We start from the raw sequence: 18,816 nt of genomic DNA on the forward strand, positions 1-18,816 counted from the left end.
TCTAATGCTTCTCCTGCAGACCACATTAAGAAACAGATATCTGTCTTATATTCTGTTTGTTGATCTCTGTATGCTGCTGATTAAATTTGAACCACACATGTTTTTTATTGTGTTGTTTGTATGTTGTGATTGTTCCAGGACCCACTTGAAAATGAGGCTTCGAACTCAATGGGTAAATCTTCTGGTTAAAAAAAATAATGAATAAAAATGAATTATAAAACAAGAGCAAAGTATCTGCCAGTGTCCGAGCTGTTAGTTATTTTGTACTAGTGGATATTTTTTAGACGGAATGAAGGCATCCTAGAAAGGATGTGACGAGTGACAAAACACACAGAAATACAATAAGATGCAATAAGTGACACAAACCAGATGCTGCTGTGACTAACATGAATACCTGATGAATACACAATGGATTAGGCTGTGTTTTACACAGCATCTGCTACACATTAAACTTGCCCAATTTGGATTCAGATCTGACTGCAATTAAATTCCCTCAAATTACCAGTAGTATTGATGCATTGCAATTGTAAAATTACACTTGAGTTTTTAATTTGTAAAGTTCATTGTCATCCTTAATATAAGATAAACAGTTTGAAATAAATAACTATATATATATATATATATATATATATATATATATATATATATATATATATATATATATAGTGATAAAGCTAGGGGTAGTGAGAGGTATGTGAGGGCAAGTTTGCTGGCAAATGATGACCTCACATTACCGGGAGTAAGATGGCTGACCCGAGGGAAATTATCAGGTTTGTCCAGTAAAAAGGAGGCAGGAAAAAGCTTTTGAGAACTGATGCAAAAGTGTGAATGGTTACATTATCAAGGTAAGGTTCATAAAGGGCGAGGTCGCTATTAGGAACTACTTTATAAGCAGGGCTTCTGTTTTTCGAGTTTTATTATTTTTCGGATTCTTATTTTTAGCTATTTTCAAGTTTCATGTAAATCGTTTTTTTCGGGGCTTTCGTTTTTTATGTACTGTATGAAATTAGTGTTTTCGGTTACTTTTCAAAATGCGTGAGTGTTTTTTCTGTCAAAATATGTATAGTAGTAACTCGACAGTACTTGCACACTTAAGTTGTACCTTCTTTCCATTGCTGTCTTCCACAACGAAATCCCTATGGTCATGGGCACATTCTTCTGGGGTTTTTGTGTGTACGTATTTTTGTACATTTTGCCACAATTCTGTTTTAAATCCTCCGTATCTTAACTGTAATACAGCTTGAAATCCAGCTAACAAGCCTCCATCCTGATTGTAATCTCATTTTAAATCTTGCACGCGGAGTCTCTAATAGAAATGTAGGAATGTGCTGTCACTCAGTAGTTGGGGCGAGTTTAAAGTATTGAGAACGAATCAATGATAGATGCAAGTCAGGAAGGCAGGACATTGCCCAGCAGCACTAGGAATTGTATTTATTATTATTTTTGTAGTAGGTTTTATTTTTTAATGGGAATAGGATAAAGTCAACGTGAATTGATTAACCATTTCCACAGTTTTTCCGGTGCTTTCTGGTGTATATTGGCTATCCACCGATTTCATTTTTTTGGTATCGGGGGTGTTTATCAGGTTTTATAGGTTAAAACCGAAAATCAGAAGCCCTATTTATAAGCAAATGAAAAAGAAATAGCAATGTTATACAAACTACTGAAATTGACTGGAATGAGCAGTATATACAGTAGGTTTAAGATGCTAGTTACGTAGCTGTAAAGGCATCAACCAAGGACAGGAAGACCACTGTGTCACGCATGCTTTCGGAAAAGGCAAACATCCCATAAGACCACCCTTATAAAACTTTTAATGTGGTATTATTGCACTGTATTTTTGCACATTTAGCATGCTTTTCTCATGGTTATGCATTTACCATAGTTTACCTGTTTGCCATGTTTTTTAATATGGTTTACCATGCCTCTCTGTGCTTTACAATGCTTACGTATGCTTTTCCATGTTTTCGCTGTTCTTTATTACACTTTGGTATGCTTTTACATGTGGGAAACTTTTATAAAGGCACTACAGACTAATTTACATGTGAAACAACGTGTGATTCATAGGGGAAGGCAACGGCTGCAGAGGATTGTGACACTATTGAGGAATTAAACAGTATGGATTTTAACCTAAAAACTGAATCCAAAAACATGGTAACATAATTTATTACAGCAACAGAGAGATGTAAAGGCATCAACCAAGGAACGTGCTTTGATAAAATCAAGCTCATATCCATTTATAGAAAAGATGTAGTTTTGCTTTGTGACAGACACCTGAGTCTAACAGTTGGGATTACAGAGGCACAGGGTTAAGAAGGTTAACGTAAGAGGCACAATGCAGAATTCAATTGAATAAACCTGAATAAAAGAGAATAGTTTTAATTTGAGAAGGCAATAAAGTGAAACTCTTACGTTCTGCATTCCTCAGCTGGTAGACAGAGCTGTTGGTTGCAGGTCCCCCGTTGTTCCCTGGCACATGAGACGCAAGCAGAATGTTTCAATGAGCTGATGCAGGGCCACGGGGGGTAGCTTTTTAGCCTTCCTCAATTGGTAAGTAACACAGAGATCAGTCTCCTGTCTTTGATCACAGTGAGGCATATTAGGCTGATTAGCACACAGAGTCAGAATTTTTAAACAATGAACAGTATTTCAGGTACGCCTGGTTTTGATTTTCTGACTCAGGTAGTAGTATTCTGCAGCTTTACTGTGTTAAAAAATAATGTGACCTGCACACAAAACAACTTGTTTTCAGACCCCAAATTTAGTTTGGGGTCAGTCTATAAAAAATAATATCTAACTTTATTTTAATTTAGTAAAACAGAATAAGTCCCACTATTTAATCATTTAGAGGAAAAAAAAACAATACTTTCCCCTTTTCTCTATCTCTTTAAACTATCTTTCATAGAGTAGCTTGTTAAATAAATAACATGGATCATATGAATATGAATATCCATCAGAATATCAAACAGAAATAGCTGTTGTTTGTGACAAATAAAAGTTGGCTATAAAACATCGGGAAATTGGCATGAATAAAGATCAAAACTGAATCCCGCAATTATCCCTATTTTTCTACTGAAAACACTTCCAAGGATGAATAAGTTGTAACTGAAAGACTGTTAATGGGCCTTTACTGGAATCACCACAAAAGCAGACTCCGCCCACAGAAACCCTAACCCAGGAAATTCCACACTAATCATACATGTACAATAAAGGTTACATTTCCTCACTACTAACCTCACTTCTGGTAATACCTTCCCACACGGAAAGAAGTGATCCTGCAGTTTAACTCTTGCCCAAACGCTTCTTCATCACCACCTGCATTTTATGTGGTGTGACTGTGTTGAATGAAACAGGTGGGATTTAAAGAAATCCCTCTATATTTTCACACACATTCATGTGCTACAAACACAGCACTGACAGAAACCAGGAGGGATTACTTGTATTGTTGTCGTTTTCCAAAAAAAAACAGTCAGTGAAGCTTGAATTTGATCATTTTTGTAAAATAATTACATTTGTTGACTCTATTGTTATTATCTGTACTGATAACATACACTTAAAACTGTATCGTAGGATCAGTGAGTAGAGTTTGACTTACCACACAATTTGACACAATATCGGGGATAATCTCTGTGTCAACCACTGTACCAACACTAAAAACTTAAGGGAGTATTTTTTTAATTGATTTTAATGCCGGTGTTGTTGGGAATTAATAGACGGGAAAAAGTGGCTCGCCCAAGCGCAGTAAAACAAAAGGAAGGTATGGCAACAGTTTGATTAAAGGGGAGGTTAACTACATGAATCAACATTTTCTCTGGTCATTTTATATGCCAGATCGTATGGTAATGTGTTCACACACCACTTTCTTTTTTATTTATTTTCGGTCTGTAAAATATATGTGTGATGCAAAGTGTTCAGTTATACTTTAACTTACGTCTCTCTTTATACTTGGCCTAGTGTTAAACGCTTGTCAGTTTTTTTCTGCCTGTAAAAATGTCGTTGTTACTCAGATGTAGTTGATGTGTGATCGCAAAGATTTATTTACTGCATATTAAAAGGCTTTACACGTCAAAATGTTGTCATTCTTTAATCGAAATTTAAATGTTTTAGTAATATATTCTAATGACATACAATCATACAATATTATTGTTGTATTGCACAGTCTATTATTATTTTGTCAGTAGGCCTAGCGTTAACTCTCACAGTTTACAAAGACGAAACATTAACATCCTAGTTTAAAAAAAAAAAAAAAGACATCAAACATGATATCCAAATTAGTAAACACGTTTCGTTTTTTTTGTTTGAATAGGAACAGGAGTTTTGTCAAGTAGCTTATGTACCTAGGTTGGAAAATAAAAATGAGTACTGTCTGTAAAAATAAATGAAAGAACAAAGCGCATAATAAATAATAATAATACAAGTGGTTCAGTGATTGCTGTGCATCGTGGCCTAAGTTAGTAACCGCAGCATGGAGCTCAATTTTGTCCACGACTGAAAACCGTGCTTTAACGTTTTGATAATCGCTCGCATAACTATCCTTACAGTACACTTACACATTAAATATGTAACAAAAAGATCTTGAGTTGCTAGAACGTTTGTTAAACAAACAGACATACAAATGACACTTACAAAGTTCATTTTAATGATTTAGTTTTAGTTAATATACCCGATCAAGTTATTCCCTGGGCTCGATCACTAATTCCCCAGATTTTACAATTATACAAAATCACGTTTTTATTAACAATGAAGGGAACATATACTGTGTCGCCCACATGGTTATAATGAAACCATGTATTATGTTTTCCCTTCATTGTTAATAAAAACGTGATTAGGTATAATTAAATTAAAACGCTATTAATAATTAATTAATCATGGTTGTAGCAGCAGTTTTTAAGTATACTGTAAATATTTCGTCTAAAAGTAAGAAACAATGATTATATATATATATATATATATATATATATATATATATATATATAAGCATAATTATTTTTATTTTTTCAATAGATAGAGAGAATGTATGCATGTCTCCAGTCATATGTGGTTTTCACAATCACATCACCTTCTTGCCAAAATTGTGCCACAGCCTTATGTTTTCGCATATTGTCATTAATTTGACCCATTGCCGCTGTACTTTATGCATCCAGGGCAGGTCAAACATAAAGAAAAATCACAAATTGTGCGTCCCTTCCAGCTATTTAAATAAGGCAGCATAGGCGCTGACTTTCCTTTTTCCTGGGGGGCCCAAGATGATGGACATGTGGAAAGTTTCTTATTTGAGTAAAGTCATTAAACGCATTTCAATTGTTTATTGAAACTAGGGCTTTAAGTTAACCAGGTAAGGATTTGTTCACCAGCGTAAAATACATAAATATTTTGGTATGGTTAATTATCTGTAATGCACAGCACACTTTCAAAGATGAGCTGTTCTAAGAAAATACATCCTCTTGGATATAAGAGCTGCTTGTGTTCTTAGATTGGCATTTTTACATTTCATAAAACGCGTTCTCTGTTTGGTTAACAGTTCTTAATTATTGCAAGACAAGCAGAGTTAATTTGAGTGTCAAAGCCAAAACCCACTAAAAATACACTGACTAACATTAAAAAGAAGATATATTGCCAGATATAAATATGTAAAGTAATATGACTGACTTTTTCAACTAATTACGACGTCAAATGACAGGACAAAATCTGACTATTTTTTTTCAACTTCACAACAAAAATAATGAATTAAAAAAATGAAAATGTGTTTTTTATGATTTTATTGCACCAGAAACATAAGTTCCCATGAGGTCTATATTTAGATACTATGTACCTTTCCGGGGCAGTGCTGATAAACTTTTTTTTTCCCCTGGAAATTTGACATGATGAGCTATAGAGCCCTACACCTCCCTGCTGGCTGCAACTTCTCAAAATCTATCTAAAAACAATGAATACGAGTATTTTAATAAAAGGCAGCTAGTACACAATGCTATTCAGAATTACCTTAAAACTTTTTTACAGAATAACATAGTCATGATAACATACTTACAACATGCACTACACAAAGCTTTCTCTAATTTAAAAATGTGTTGTCCTTTTAATATAAAATATTACTTTGTGAGCAAACTACAAAAAAAGGCAATTATTTGGGTTTCTTTGCACGAAGAAAAGACTGAAACCAAGAATGTTTTAAGTTGTTATTTTTTTACTACCTACCAAGTAAATGCGTGACGTGGCTGTAAACTATATATTCAAATTATATATTCACTACAATTACGACTGATTCATCAAGACGTTTTTCTAATTTATTCATTTAGATAACATTATTTTTGTAAGTTGCAGTCCTTCAGCGTGCTTTTAAATTTGGAAATTTGAGTGAAAGGGGGTTTATTTTAGTAAAATAAACCATTAGTAATTTAAATTATATGCTTTCGAAACACGACATTTAAAACCAACGAGACATTTTAAGAGCATTATTAAAACTACAGAAACTAACAATAACAATAACATTTAGAAATACAGTTTATATGACAGTACCTACTCTGCTGTTGCATGTCATGCTGTAAAACAACTAGAGCGCTAATGGTTCCCAGCGCATGACTCGGATGAAACATCTCTCTGAGAAGCGGGGTCACAGATCTTGACTGCCAGTACAGACTCAGAATTGGTCCTTAAGCCGTCGCTATTGGGTTTCTTCATTTGTCAGTCAGAAAAATTCCTACTGCGACGGCGGCTGGTGGCTATTTTAATTTTCGGCGGTGACTGGCATCAGACAATTCCGTCTGATGACTTATATGGCAGCTTCAGGGTATACCGTACGTGTAGCGTTGAGACGTCTAAACAAATACATCCAACTTCAAGTGCCAGAGCGCTCTGCCAGCTCTACACCACTAAATACATTTGATACTTTTCCCTGGAGGCCGGGCCCAAAGCCTGAATCCCCCACATACTCGGCGCCTATTTCAGGCAGTGCGTGATGCACGCTCGCAAAATTTTTTTAGACCTCCTCCACTGAGATGCGACGGTCGTATCGGACAGTGTGTTGCGGGCTTAATTCTTGATTCTTAATTCACTACTGACCCATTGTGATTTCAGCCAACCCCTTTATATTACATTGGCCCTCACGGGCAATGGTAAAAACCTGGGGAGCCTGGCATGGCCTTGGGGTTGTCAGCTGAAGAATTCAATGGCACTTCAAGGTACTGTGATACTGTTTTGTGTCTGTGGTGATTAAAAGAACAAGCCTTTAGCACAGGCCAGTGGACTGGAAAAACAATTGGTTTGGATGCAATACAATCTGGGTCGTTTTCCCCACATCTCACTTGTTGGCAGTTTCACTTTTTTATTCAGCTTCACATCAGCATGTAATTACACAAATATGTTGACAATAATATAACCAAAAGTTTCTGTTGAAAATGTTAAACAATGGAAGTCTGGCAAGGCCTTGGTGGCTCAGCCTAATGAGTATAAATTCTTGTTGGGTCAAAATGAAGGTTTCAAATGCCCTCATGCCTTGCCAGTTTTAAGATCATTCAGATGTTGTCGGATTTGAAAAAGAAAAATTTCAATCAAAATCGGTGCCACTTCATGTGAATTAAGGGTAGGATTGGGTTTGATTTCACACACATTTACAAATAGGACTTTTTAAAATATTTGAATAAGAAACATCCCAGAGTTTTTTAGTGTGATACGATGGTTCTAGGAGATGCTACCTTTTGTTAAACAGCAACAGTTAACCTAAACAAGCTTAATATGCTCTCTTCAGCAGCTTATTAGAACACAATGTCAGCCATTTCGAAGGGCACCAAGCCATGCCATTTTTATGTACTCATTAAGTTAGCTAATTAACACTATACTGTCTCAGAGAAGGATATGTTATATTCAAGGCCGATTCAAATTCAGTGTTCTCATGTCCTTTATCAACATGTCTTTCATGCACTTACAACCCACCCAGAACATACTGTAGCCTCTCTGAATCCCCTTTAATGGTGCTGAGATATATTGTATACAATTGTTTCAGAAGATCTTATCATTCCGGTTTAACTTTTGGAAAAAATAAAACCAATAGACTAAATACCCCTTTTAATTATAAGTCACCTCCCTATTGTAGCCTATGAGCATTTTTTAAGAAATACATGCTTGAGGGGGAGAACAGTAAGAGAACAAATGCAAAAAAAAAACTGTTTAAACTGCATTCCTGGAAGTTCGACTTTCTTTTATGCCAGAGGACAGTGTAAAAGATCCGGAAAAAGTGACAAACATTTCCACAATGTTATACATCTGTTTCAGTTTGTTTTCCAGTTTTATAAAATGTGTTAATTTATTATTATTATTATTATTTATTTCTTAGCAGACGCCCTTATCCAGGGCGACTTACAATTGTTACAAGATATCACATTATACAGATATCACATTATTTTACATACAATTACCCATTTATACAGTTGGGTTTTTACTGGAACAATCTAGGTAAAGTACCTTGCTCAAGGGTACAACAGCAGTGTCCCCCACTGGGGATTGAACCCACAACCCTCCGGTCAAGAGTCCAGAGCCCTAACCACTACTCCACACTGCTGCCCAATTTAGGATGACCAGGGTTATTCCAGTCAAACATGGTGCATCGCATTACTAAGTAAAGAGCAACCAAAGGCTTGGTGTGCATTGCAGACAGTCTATGCAGCACTCCATCATGCAGCATACTGTATACTGTCTCAAAATGCTCAGCAAATCTGAAAACACTCAGATACAGAGATTGTATACAACTATCACTACTACATACTGTAACTGAATCAAACAAATGTGCTTTTGAATATGATTGCATCCATTTAATTAAAAAAGGGGGTTGTGGTCCTGAAAAAAATAAATAAATAAAAGATTTTAAACTATAGAATAAAAAAAAGTGCGCCACCTGGTGTCCTAGTTGAGAATGCTGTAGGAAAGACAAATAGAAAATCAGCCAAAAGCAGTTTATCATGCTCTCTGCTTTTCATCTAAAGCTCACAAGCTCCACTTTGCGTTATTTGAACCCTTTAAAATGATTCCCCTTCAACTAATGTCGCAAAAAAAAATACAAAACTGTTAAATGAAATACAGTATACTGTAGCCCTATGCCGAAACAATTAGGGAACAAAATGTCTTCTGATCATAAAATGTACTATTTACAGGAAAAATATCTAGAAGGAATATGTCTCTGACACATAATACAGAATCTGCAGGTGGGAGGCATTTATAATACTGTGCAAACAAGCCTCACAAAACCCTGATCCTGATGCAGTCATTATTGACTTTGAAAGTGGATACTCTCTTTTACACAGTGGACTAAAGCACAACACAGTGACTTCATCAGGGAGCTCTACTGTATATATCCAATTCAAAACTCTCCTCAAGACACACCTGTTCAGACAGCACCTATAAACCTCACATCTCTCGACTAAAATGGACTATATGTCACCCAATTTTACCAGTACTTGCATCATCTTGTACTTGCACTGAACTGCCCCATAGTTTGCCGTATTCTACTACTGCTCTTAATTATAACTATTTTCTGTATCTTGTACTTGGTTTTACTCTGAAAGGTATCTGCATTCACATTTTTTGTAATTGCTCTTATTTGAAATTGTTCTTATCCATTCATCATACTTACTATGTGCTCTTAATGGAATTTACTCTTATAAGCAAACATTTTTACTATAAGTTTACTGCTCTTAGTTGAATTCGCTCTTAAATGTAATTTACTGTATTCTTTATTTTGTTTTTATTTATATTTATTCTTACGATCTACTGATTTTACTGGACTTTATAACTGCTCTTATCTGTAATGTGATATTGTGTAATGTGATATTTTGCAATGCAATACTTTGTACTGTGGTATTTTGTAAAAACTGTAAGTCTCCCTGGATAAGGACGTCTGCTTATAAATAAATAAATAAATTATACAACCGTGCATGTCATTTACTCAGCCCCCTATTAAAATATACACACTCCTGTCAGAAATCAGTAACTGTTTCCTCTGTACAAGAGCTCAGTGGCCCTGTGATTAACGGCCCTCTGCAACAGAACACGACACAAAGAATATGCCCTGTTTTCTGTCACTTGACTCTTTACGTTGTTTTACTGTCAATCACAAATTCTACAAACTCTCACAGCCACATTAAGAGTGATGCATGAGATGTTTTTAAAGATGACAAAAGCCTTGAGTCGCAGGAGCAATCTGTTTTTAACTTTTAAAACGTAAAATAGACAAGCCATCTGACATAAAACAGAAATGAACTGTAACTATCGGTGGCCTACTCCTGAATATTTAATTTCTGATAAAGACATAAATAAATGAATGAATGCATTGTAACATCCTATCAGGTACCTACATGCCAAACCAATAGGAACTGAACCAGAACGGGGCCCAACCAGACCATAGGAAATTGTGATCTCTTCTGCAGTTGCAAAACAACAGAGACACTTTTGTGTTTTATTGGCTTTCTATGATCATTTCCTTCTCCTTAATGCTGTGTAGCACTAGTTAAGGTACTTCACTGTCCACTCATGCACAACACCACTCAGTACTTGTACACATGACAAACAGGAGCCTTTGTTACTTAACCTCAACTCTTTTCCTTTGTAATTCAAGACCCTACCAAGCCTTTAGCCATACACAATTGTTGTTGACTGTAATCACTCTGCTCCTGGTTCTTTCATGTGGTAGTTACTTACCTTCATTTCACGCTAAATAATTGTACTTCATTCTGGGAATGTCTTTTGGAATGGTTCAGTTTACCAAATACAAATAGCATGCTTCAATTAAAACGCAATTGATTGATCTCTTTTAAGAATTAGAATGGTCACTTTCCTATTTGTTAAATTTCGTTTGTTTGAAGTCTTTGTGTGATTTGGATGCAGTCAGAGGGCTATGTTCTGGAAGTCTTTACTGCAATTAGTCCTTCCATAAAACAAGATGAAGAGTAACTGTAACACTTTCTTTCTCCATATCCAACCAAATCACCGGATGCATTTCAAGTAAATTCTCTGAGACTTACCACAGGTGTAAATGACATTGAGGTACTTGCGAACGCCAGGGTAACACGGGTCCCCAAATGCATGCGATCTAGCATACACACTGCAGCTTCTCTTCCCATGGCAACGACTCGTCATGATCTGCAGGGCAGTGCCTGACTGGCATTCTGGAATTATACATGAGGAAAAAAATATGTAATAAATCGTGCCAATTTAAAAAAAAAAAATGATTAAAATATTTAACTGTGGTGAAAGGAGGCCTAGTAGTGTAAAATACCTGCCATAGCACTATCAGTTGGACGTACAGCTATGGCCAAACATATTGCATTGCCTTTTAGGATTGAGACCACATTTATAATAAAAAATATCTGAACATCTTTTATTTAACTTTTATTTAAAAGTCTACCAGAAGCCAAAATAGTACTACATTTTTCAATTTTTGGCAGTTATTCGGTAAGTATATGAAAAACTACAAAGCAGTACGTAATTCAATATGTTAACGTAACATTACTCAGCAGGTTTCATTTGACTTTGTGAAGCGCAATTAGGGTGATGCAAGGTGTTGAATTTGTTGTTGAGGGATTTGTGATGAATATTGCACCTAAGTTCTTCAGGGAATTAAAAATCTGCAGGAATACTTCAAGACGCCAGTAATTTGTGCACCAGACAACCATGTGTTACTGTTAGTCCTCTAAGTCTGTCAGATCTGCTGTCATGTTCTTACTTACTATAGCGCGCTTTATTTCACAATGTGTATTGTGTGATACAAATCATGTCTATTTTTTCAGTGATCCAGCACTTTATTGAAAATATGTGCAGCAGAACTCAGAAATGGAACACAAGAAATCAAACTCTATACACACACAAAAAAAACACACACACACACAAAGCAGATCCAGATCACAAGGCATGATCACATGATCAATGGTTCCAGATGAGACCACCCAGTGTGATGGCAAAAAAGTTGATTTTGTACAGGTGTATAAATTAGCATACATAGAAAGGGGTCAGACATAAGGTAAAACCCATCAGTCAAGTAGACAAATATTTCCACTTGTGCCTTCATCGGTGTAAAGTAAAACACAGTAAATGCTGCTCTTTATGAATGCATGTATATACCTTGTACTTAATATTGATGATACTTCTAACACCTTTCCAAAAATATAGTAATATGTACTAGTACTATAATACAGCATTATTTTTTATTTCCCCAGTGCTTATAAATATGATAGTTATTAAGTCCCCTGTGGCTATAAATATGACAAATCAATTATTCTAAATAATGAACCCAGATACTATATTAAGATTCGAAGCCACTGCCATTCCTTATAGGCTGACAGTCATCAAGGTCTAAGATAAAGGACAACACTATTGCTATTTAATTTGCAGTGGCTGACAATCTCGCCCCTTAACTAAACTGCAAACAACCTGAATAAATTAAACGTGTCCAAATATGTCATTTAGTCAACTCTCGGCGCCAGCAAAGATGAAGTGATATTGACAATAAACGTGCTGTGAGCTGTGTATCATGCTGGCACTGTGTCAGAGTGCAAGGGCTCATAGAAGACTGTGCCTTAAAATAGCACAGCCATATGGAATACTGGCAGAGTTCCATGTCTAGCTAGTTTATATGTCAATTGAAAAGTGAAGGGCAATAAAAAAAAAGTCGACATGTATTGTTTACTGTACATATATGTTGCTATTCCATAAACTGTAAGTTTTACTAGGCTGGGAAACAAAATACATTGTTGTACATTGCATGCTATCTGTGTGTGGGTGTGTGTATGTTGATTACAGTTACCCCATCAAAAATCTGGAAAATGATGTTTAAAGAATGATATCGAAGCTATTAAGATTCTGACACACCTCTCCTAAAGTGCTGTGAACATAACAAAACCACTCCATTGGTGTTGTTGGGGATAAACATAGAGATAAGGTCAGATATGACAAACTGATTTTAAGGCACCATCTTAAAATGAAACTCAGTATGAGGAGGATTTGAAGATACTGATCGTCTCAGAAAGGCTTATACTCACTTGCCTTCTTTGTGGAGGTGTGTTTGTTTTTAAGAAGAAGATTGCATTTTCTACCAGAAGAATTTTAGTAGGCTATTTGGGAAATGGCAAGGAAAATCTCATTTGCACTTCTATCAAAAAGGCAACCTTTTGAATGCAGCGAATTTTTCCCGCTAAGGTGGTTTCAAAGTTGCTTTAGAGTAGAAAAAAAATATTCACCTCTAGGATTGAATTTTAAATATATTCCACAACACAGTCCTCGTATTTAAATTGGCTCCCATGTATATATGACTGCGAGAAGCCAGCTTCTTTTTTACTGTGGTTATCTGATATGGAGAATGTCAGCCTTCACATCAGAGAGACAAGGCAGGGTGATGGATGAGACTGTGCCTGTGTGGCAAAGTGGTTGCAGTGCGCAGGTGTAGGGGTGATGCAGTGCTCAAGACAATTACAGACAACAAACTACTGGTGAAATGGAGGTTTATTTTTACAATCCAAAGTCTGATGACAAAACAGTAAACAATAATGATAACAGACAACACACAATGGTTTGCGTATTGCTCTGTTGTAATCCACGGGTTGGCCCCGAAATAATAGTCCCGATCTTAAACACCCATATGTAACACAAACACAAGTCCACAGTGAGTGATATAGTGCTCATGGTGCAAATACAGTTAATCGTGACACAAGTGCAATGTATTCCGCGTTTGGTGCTGGCCTTTAGCGACCACTCCGGATCGTGTTAGCCGTCTAATAACAACAAACAAACAGATTTTAGACACGACAAAACAAACAAAACACTCACGATTACAATACGGGTCTCCTTCCGGTTCAGTGTTAACCATAACAAAGAAACAGATCACCTTGTTACGTCCCTTTATGTACTGTCAATCATGACCCCTTGGTTAACGAGTGCAACCACTCCTCCAATCCGCGGCTGTCACATCGTTTCCCTTCCAGGTTGATGATTTAGTGTACCATAGTTCCGCCCCCTTTCTAGATGGCCAACTTCCGCCTAACCCTGGGAATGAATTGTCTGGCCATCCAGTCCAGTTCACTTTACACAGCGCCCTCACAGGTTGGGAGGGAGATTTATCACCAAGAATCATTCTGTCTCTGTCACAGCCTGTCATAAATCTTAACTGTCTGTAATGTCACTTTCATTGCTCTGTATGGTGCTTTCCCATATTGTATACAGCAGTGTCACCCTGTCGCTATCTTTCTGATGGTAAATGCACAAAGATGCATAATTTTACCTGCAGGAAAAATAGCAACTGAATAACTTACTCTGCCAGTTGTTGGTTTAGTAATTGTGCAAATTGCAGAGTGTTATCACTTGTTGTCCGTTTTGCACCAATATATATTTTTAACATTATTTTCATATTTTTATTTAAATATCAAGGGTATAAATCACCTGGGGAATACATTCCTAAGCTTTTACTCAGACAGGTTCACCAGGAGAAAGAGAATTGTGCAACAGGGAACATAATCTGGACAGAACTTATTTTTCTCTTGGCAATGCTTAAGAGTAAAAACTGAGAAATGTGTAACTAATTTCAAGTGTTTTGAAACTCAGTGTTTAGCTACACCTATAACACCTTTTGCAAAGTATGTTCTTATTACTGTATGCCTGGTTGATTATGCTATGGAAAACACATTGAAGTTAATTTCCATGAGAGTTTCTCCAGATAAATGTAAATATTTTTTTAAAAGCTGTTCTTTTAATTCACAATAAAAAATAGACTACAATATTGTTTACTGTTAATATGCAAACGAATGACACATTATCTTGTGGTCAACAGAGACATTATCTTGTTGTACTGTAGTATGATGACAGGACTGAAGTCCTTCACCTTATGATATCATTAATTCAAATATAGTTGGCTGTTTTATGTCTCCAGAGAGGGGCACTGTATTGCCCTTAAAAACATCAAACCACATCTGGGAGACGGTTTAAAATTGTTCTACACATGACAGATAACCCTACCAAGGCTGGTCAAACATAAAAGTGAATAATCCTTGAGCACCAGGCTCTCTATAGTGCTATTTAATTTTTCGGATTGCTTTCTGAAAGTCCTGGCTTTACTATATCTCTGAAGCTATGTGCATGCTGAAGTTTTTTAGGGGGGTTATTTTGATTAGTGATTAGTCTTTAATTTCAATATTTTAAGATAAATAGCTGAACCAATTAGGCATGTGAACAAAGTAACCTACATCTCCGGTACGTGACCTCTTTTCTAACAAACGCTCACACCAAGTTTGATATCAAGATGAAATGTAAGTGTGGCATCCAGACACATGGGCATACATGCAGATGGAAGAGAAGGTCCTCATTATTGAGGAATAACAGTGTTTGAGCATATATAACTAGACAAAAGAGTACAGTCCCAACACTGCTGGCAAAAACTCTTGACAGAACACAGACAGTACAAATATATACTGCCCCTCTTGAAAAATCTGATTAGTTGCCCTTCTAAAAATGTGAGGTACAGGTAACACAGCACCGTTATATTTAAATCTTATCCTGTGTGGCTATATGATATATTTGAAATGGTGTCTACTATACAAGAAGCAGGGACAATTCTTGTTTGTGGGGCTGAAAGTGATAAATGAAGTGGATTAATGATGTATTTCCACAGATTTAGGTCTGTCCTAGCACCTTGGTTCCAGGGTGAAAACTATTCAAACATACACACAACCTGACAAGATGGAAAAGGTGGGACTAGCAGTGACAAATAATACAAATAACAAAAGTATACTACAAAGACAATCTGTTATTCTAGCTGGGCTAGTTGGACTATTCATCAGATTTCAAAGGAGAGATTAAACATTTACAGCAGTCATTTTTATTGAAAGAAAACAATGACAAGACAGGGTATTTTTAGAATGGCACAGATTATAACCCGTTCTCCCAACGAATCACTAAGAGGGTACTGTTCTACACAACCCTGAAATAAACCAATACACGAATGGGGAGCCCTCAACAGTTTGTGCTGCCTAATGTGGCACCAAGCTAACCTGTGCTATACTAAAAAACATGTATTTTCAAATGTAGTGAGTGTTTAAAGACTGTATACTGGAAATACCCACATTCATACTGTACTGCTTTTTTGACATATTTTAGCAACATAATTGAAAGCATGTGTCTGATTTGAGCCACTACCATGTATGAACCATATACTTCACAAAGGAATTTCTGCATATTTTGGGTGTTCCAAACATCATTCTTGTTAATACCTTGGTACATGGCGCCATTGAGACTGGTAAAAGCATTTCCACAGTCAACTGACTGTGCTGCAAACAGCTTTAATGCACTCCTGCATTCCAAGCTTGACTCGCATCACATAACAAGGTCTTCAGGTGTAAAGGATTTTCTCAGTGCTATTCTGTGTTTTGCAAGCTTGACCTGTAACCTGGGGAAATGGAGATGAGATTTACTGTACCAGCCAAGGACAATGACAAAAGTTAGTTATGGAGGTTAGGCTAAGTTTTTCTTCAAGAATTTGCCACAAGAATTATTTCTCTCAGCTTTTCTTTTTTCACTTTGAAGTCTGAACTTTTGGGATTACTGGTTTAAAAAGTGAATTAATCTCTAAAAAGCTAAACGGCTGTCCAAAATGATCAGCGTTTACTAAAAGCATACAAAGAGGGAGGGGGGTTGTGGTCAGTGTAAGCTTTTTTAAAAAATAAAAAACGATGACACTTTTATAGAGTTTGAAATATTCACATGCCTTCCTGAAACAGAACTACTGATGACAGAGATTTTACTTTTAGTTTTGAAAAAGGATCCTACAGCAAGGGCCAAAAGTGTTATGGAATTAACACATTTTGCTTCATAAAGTCGAATGAAACCTGCTGAATAATGTTATGTTAACATATTGAATTACATACCGCTTTGTAGTTTTTCATATACTTAACAAAGATAACTCTTCTTAAAACAGCGAGAAGTAAAAAAAAATGCCTATATGGTATGTAAGCCCTAATTTTTAGTTTACAACTTGAAATTATTTCTTCAGGTTACCTTTGTGTAAAGTTACTTATTGTGGAAAGAGTTAAACTGGAAACAGACTCAGAACAGCACTGCTATTTATTATCAGGGCGATGGATACAGAACTGATTTACAAAAATGAAGACGCAGCAAAAGGCAGCCTTTTGATATATCACTGATGATACAGCTGGCATAAAAGCCTAGATAAGAATTTGAATCTGCAAGCAGGCAAAATGAAAACCTACTACTGAAGTCAATAATTGATGACTGTCCAGAAATGGTTCTCACATAACAAGATGGCGTCCTCTCAATGAAGACGTATTTTATTGTGCAGCTCTGGAATCCGTTCACGTAGCAACACCAGAAATACATGCATACTTATTTTGCTTACTTAATCTGACATCCCATTAACTTCACTAAATGCTATTTTCTAAACATTCGATGAACATTACAGTGGTCTGGTCTGAATGGAGGAATGATTGAAGTGCAAACAGTGATTGATGTGATCTTCGTGGAATTAAAAACATTTTGAGGTTCCTTGGCTGAGTTCAATCTACTGTATTCTCAAATGAAGGCACTGTAAAGGACAGCATTTGTGCAAAAGGTTACAATTAGCCAAATTAACAGGATACTACCAACTGACAGAAACCCAGTGGCACAAAACATTTATCTAAATCACATTCATAAAAACATAAGAACATAATAAAGTTTACAAACGAGAGGAGGCCATTCGGCCCATCTTGCTCGTTTGGTTGTTACTAGCTTATTATCCCAGAATCTCATCAAGCAGCTTCTTGAAGGATCCCAGGGTGTCAGCTTCAACAACATTACAGGGGAGTTGGTTCCAGACCCTCACAATTCTCTGTGTAAAAAAGTGCATCCTATTTCCTGTTCTGAATGCCCCTTTATCTAATCTCCAATTGTGACCCCTTGTCTTTGTTTCTTTTTTCAGGTCGAAAAAGTCCCCTTGGTCGACATTGTCAATACATTTTAGAATTTTGAATGCTTGAATCAGATCGCCGCGTAGTCTTCTTTGTTCAAGACTGAATACGTTCAATTCTTTAAGCCTGTCTGCATATGACATGGCTTTTAAACCCAGAATAATTCTGGTCATTCTTCTTTGCACTCTATCTAGAGCAGCAATATCCTTTTTGTAGTGAGGTGACCAGAACTGAACACAATATTCTAGATGAGGTCTTACTAATACACTGTACAGTTCTAACATTACTTCCCTTGATTTAAATTCAACACTTTTCACTATATATCTGAGCATCTTGTTGGCCTTTTTTTATAGCTTCCTCACATTGTCTAGATGAAGACATTTCTGAGTCAACATAAACTCCTAGGTCTTTTTCATAGATTCCTTCTTCAATTTCAGTATCTCCCTATGATATTTATAATTCACATTTTTATTTCCTGCATGCAGTACCTTACATTTGTCTCTGTTAAATGTCATTTGCTATGTGTCTGCCTAGTTCTGAATGCTGTCTAGTTCATTTTGAATGACCTTTGCTGCTGCAACAGTGTTTGCCACTCCTCCTATTTTTGTGTTGTCTGCAAATTTAACAAGTTTGCTTACTATACCAGAATCTAAATCATTAATGTAGATTAGGAATAGCAGAGGACCTAATACTGATCCCTGTGGTACTCCACTGGTTACCTCGCTCCATTTTGAGGTTTCTTCTCTAATCAGTACTTTCTGTTTTCTACATGTTAACCACTCCCTAATTCATGTGCATGCATTTCCTTGAATCCCTACTGCATTCAGTTTGAGAATTAATCTTTTATGCAGGACTTTCTCGAAATCTAAATAAACCATGTCATATG

At 36.2% G+C, this 18,816-nt stretch overlaps 1 protein-coding gene across 1 annotated transcript in view; it reads right to left on the reverse strand.

Annotated features, from left to right (window-relative positions):
• LOC117402777 (protein eva-1 homolog C-like) overlaps positions 1 to 18,816 on the reverse strand; it is a 110,907-nt gene that overhangs the window by 40,938 nt on the left and 51,153 nt on the right. The window contains exon 5 of the mRNA XM_034004224.3: positions 11,010 to 11,153. Within this exon, the coding sequence (XP_033860115.1) occupies positions 11,010 to 11,153 (144 nt within the window). The remainder of the gene's footprint in view (positions 1 to 11,009; positions 11,154 to 18,816) is intronic.

This window comes from Acipenser ruthenus, chromosome 5, assembly GCF_902713425.1.
Source record: "Acipenser ruthenus chromosome 5, fAciRut3.2 maternal haplotype, whole genome shotgun sequence".
Taxonomy (NCBI): domain Eukaryota; kingdom Metazoa; phylum Chordata; class Actinopteri; order Acipenseriformes; family Acipenseridae; genus Acipenser; species Acipenser ruthenus.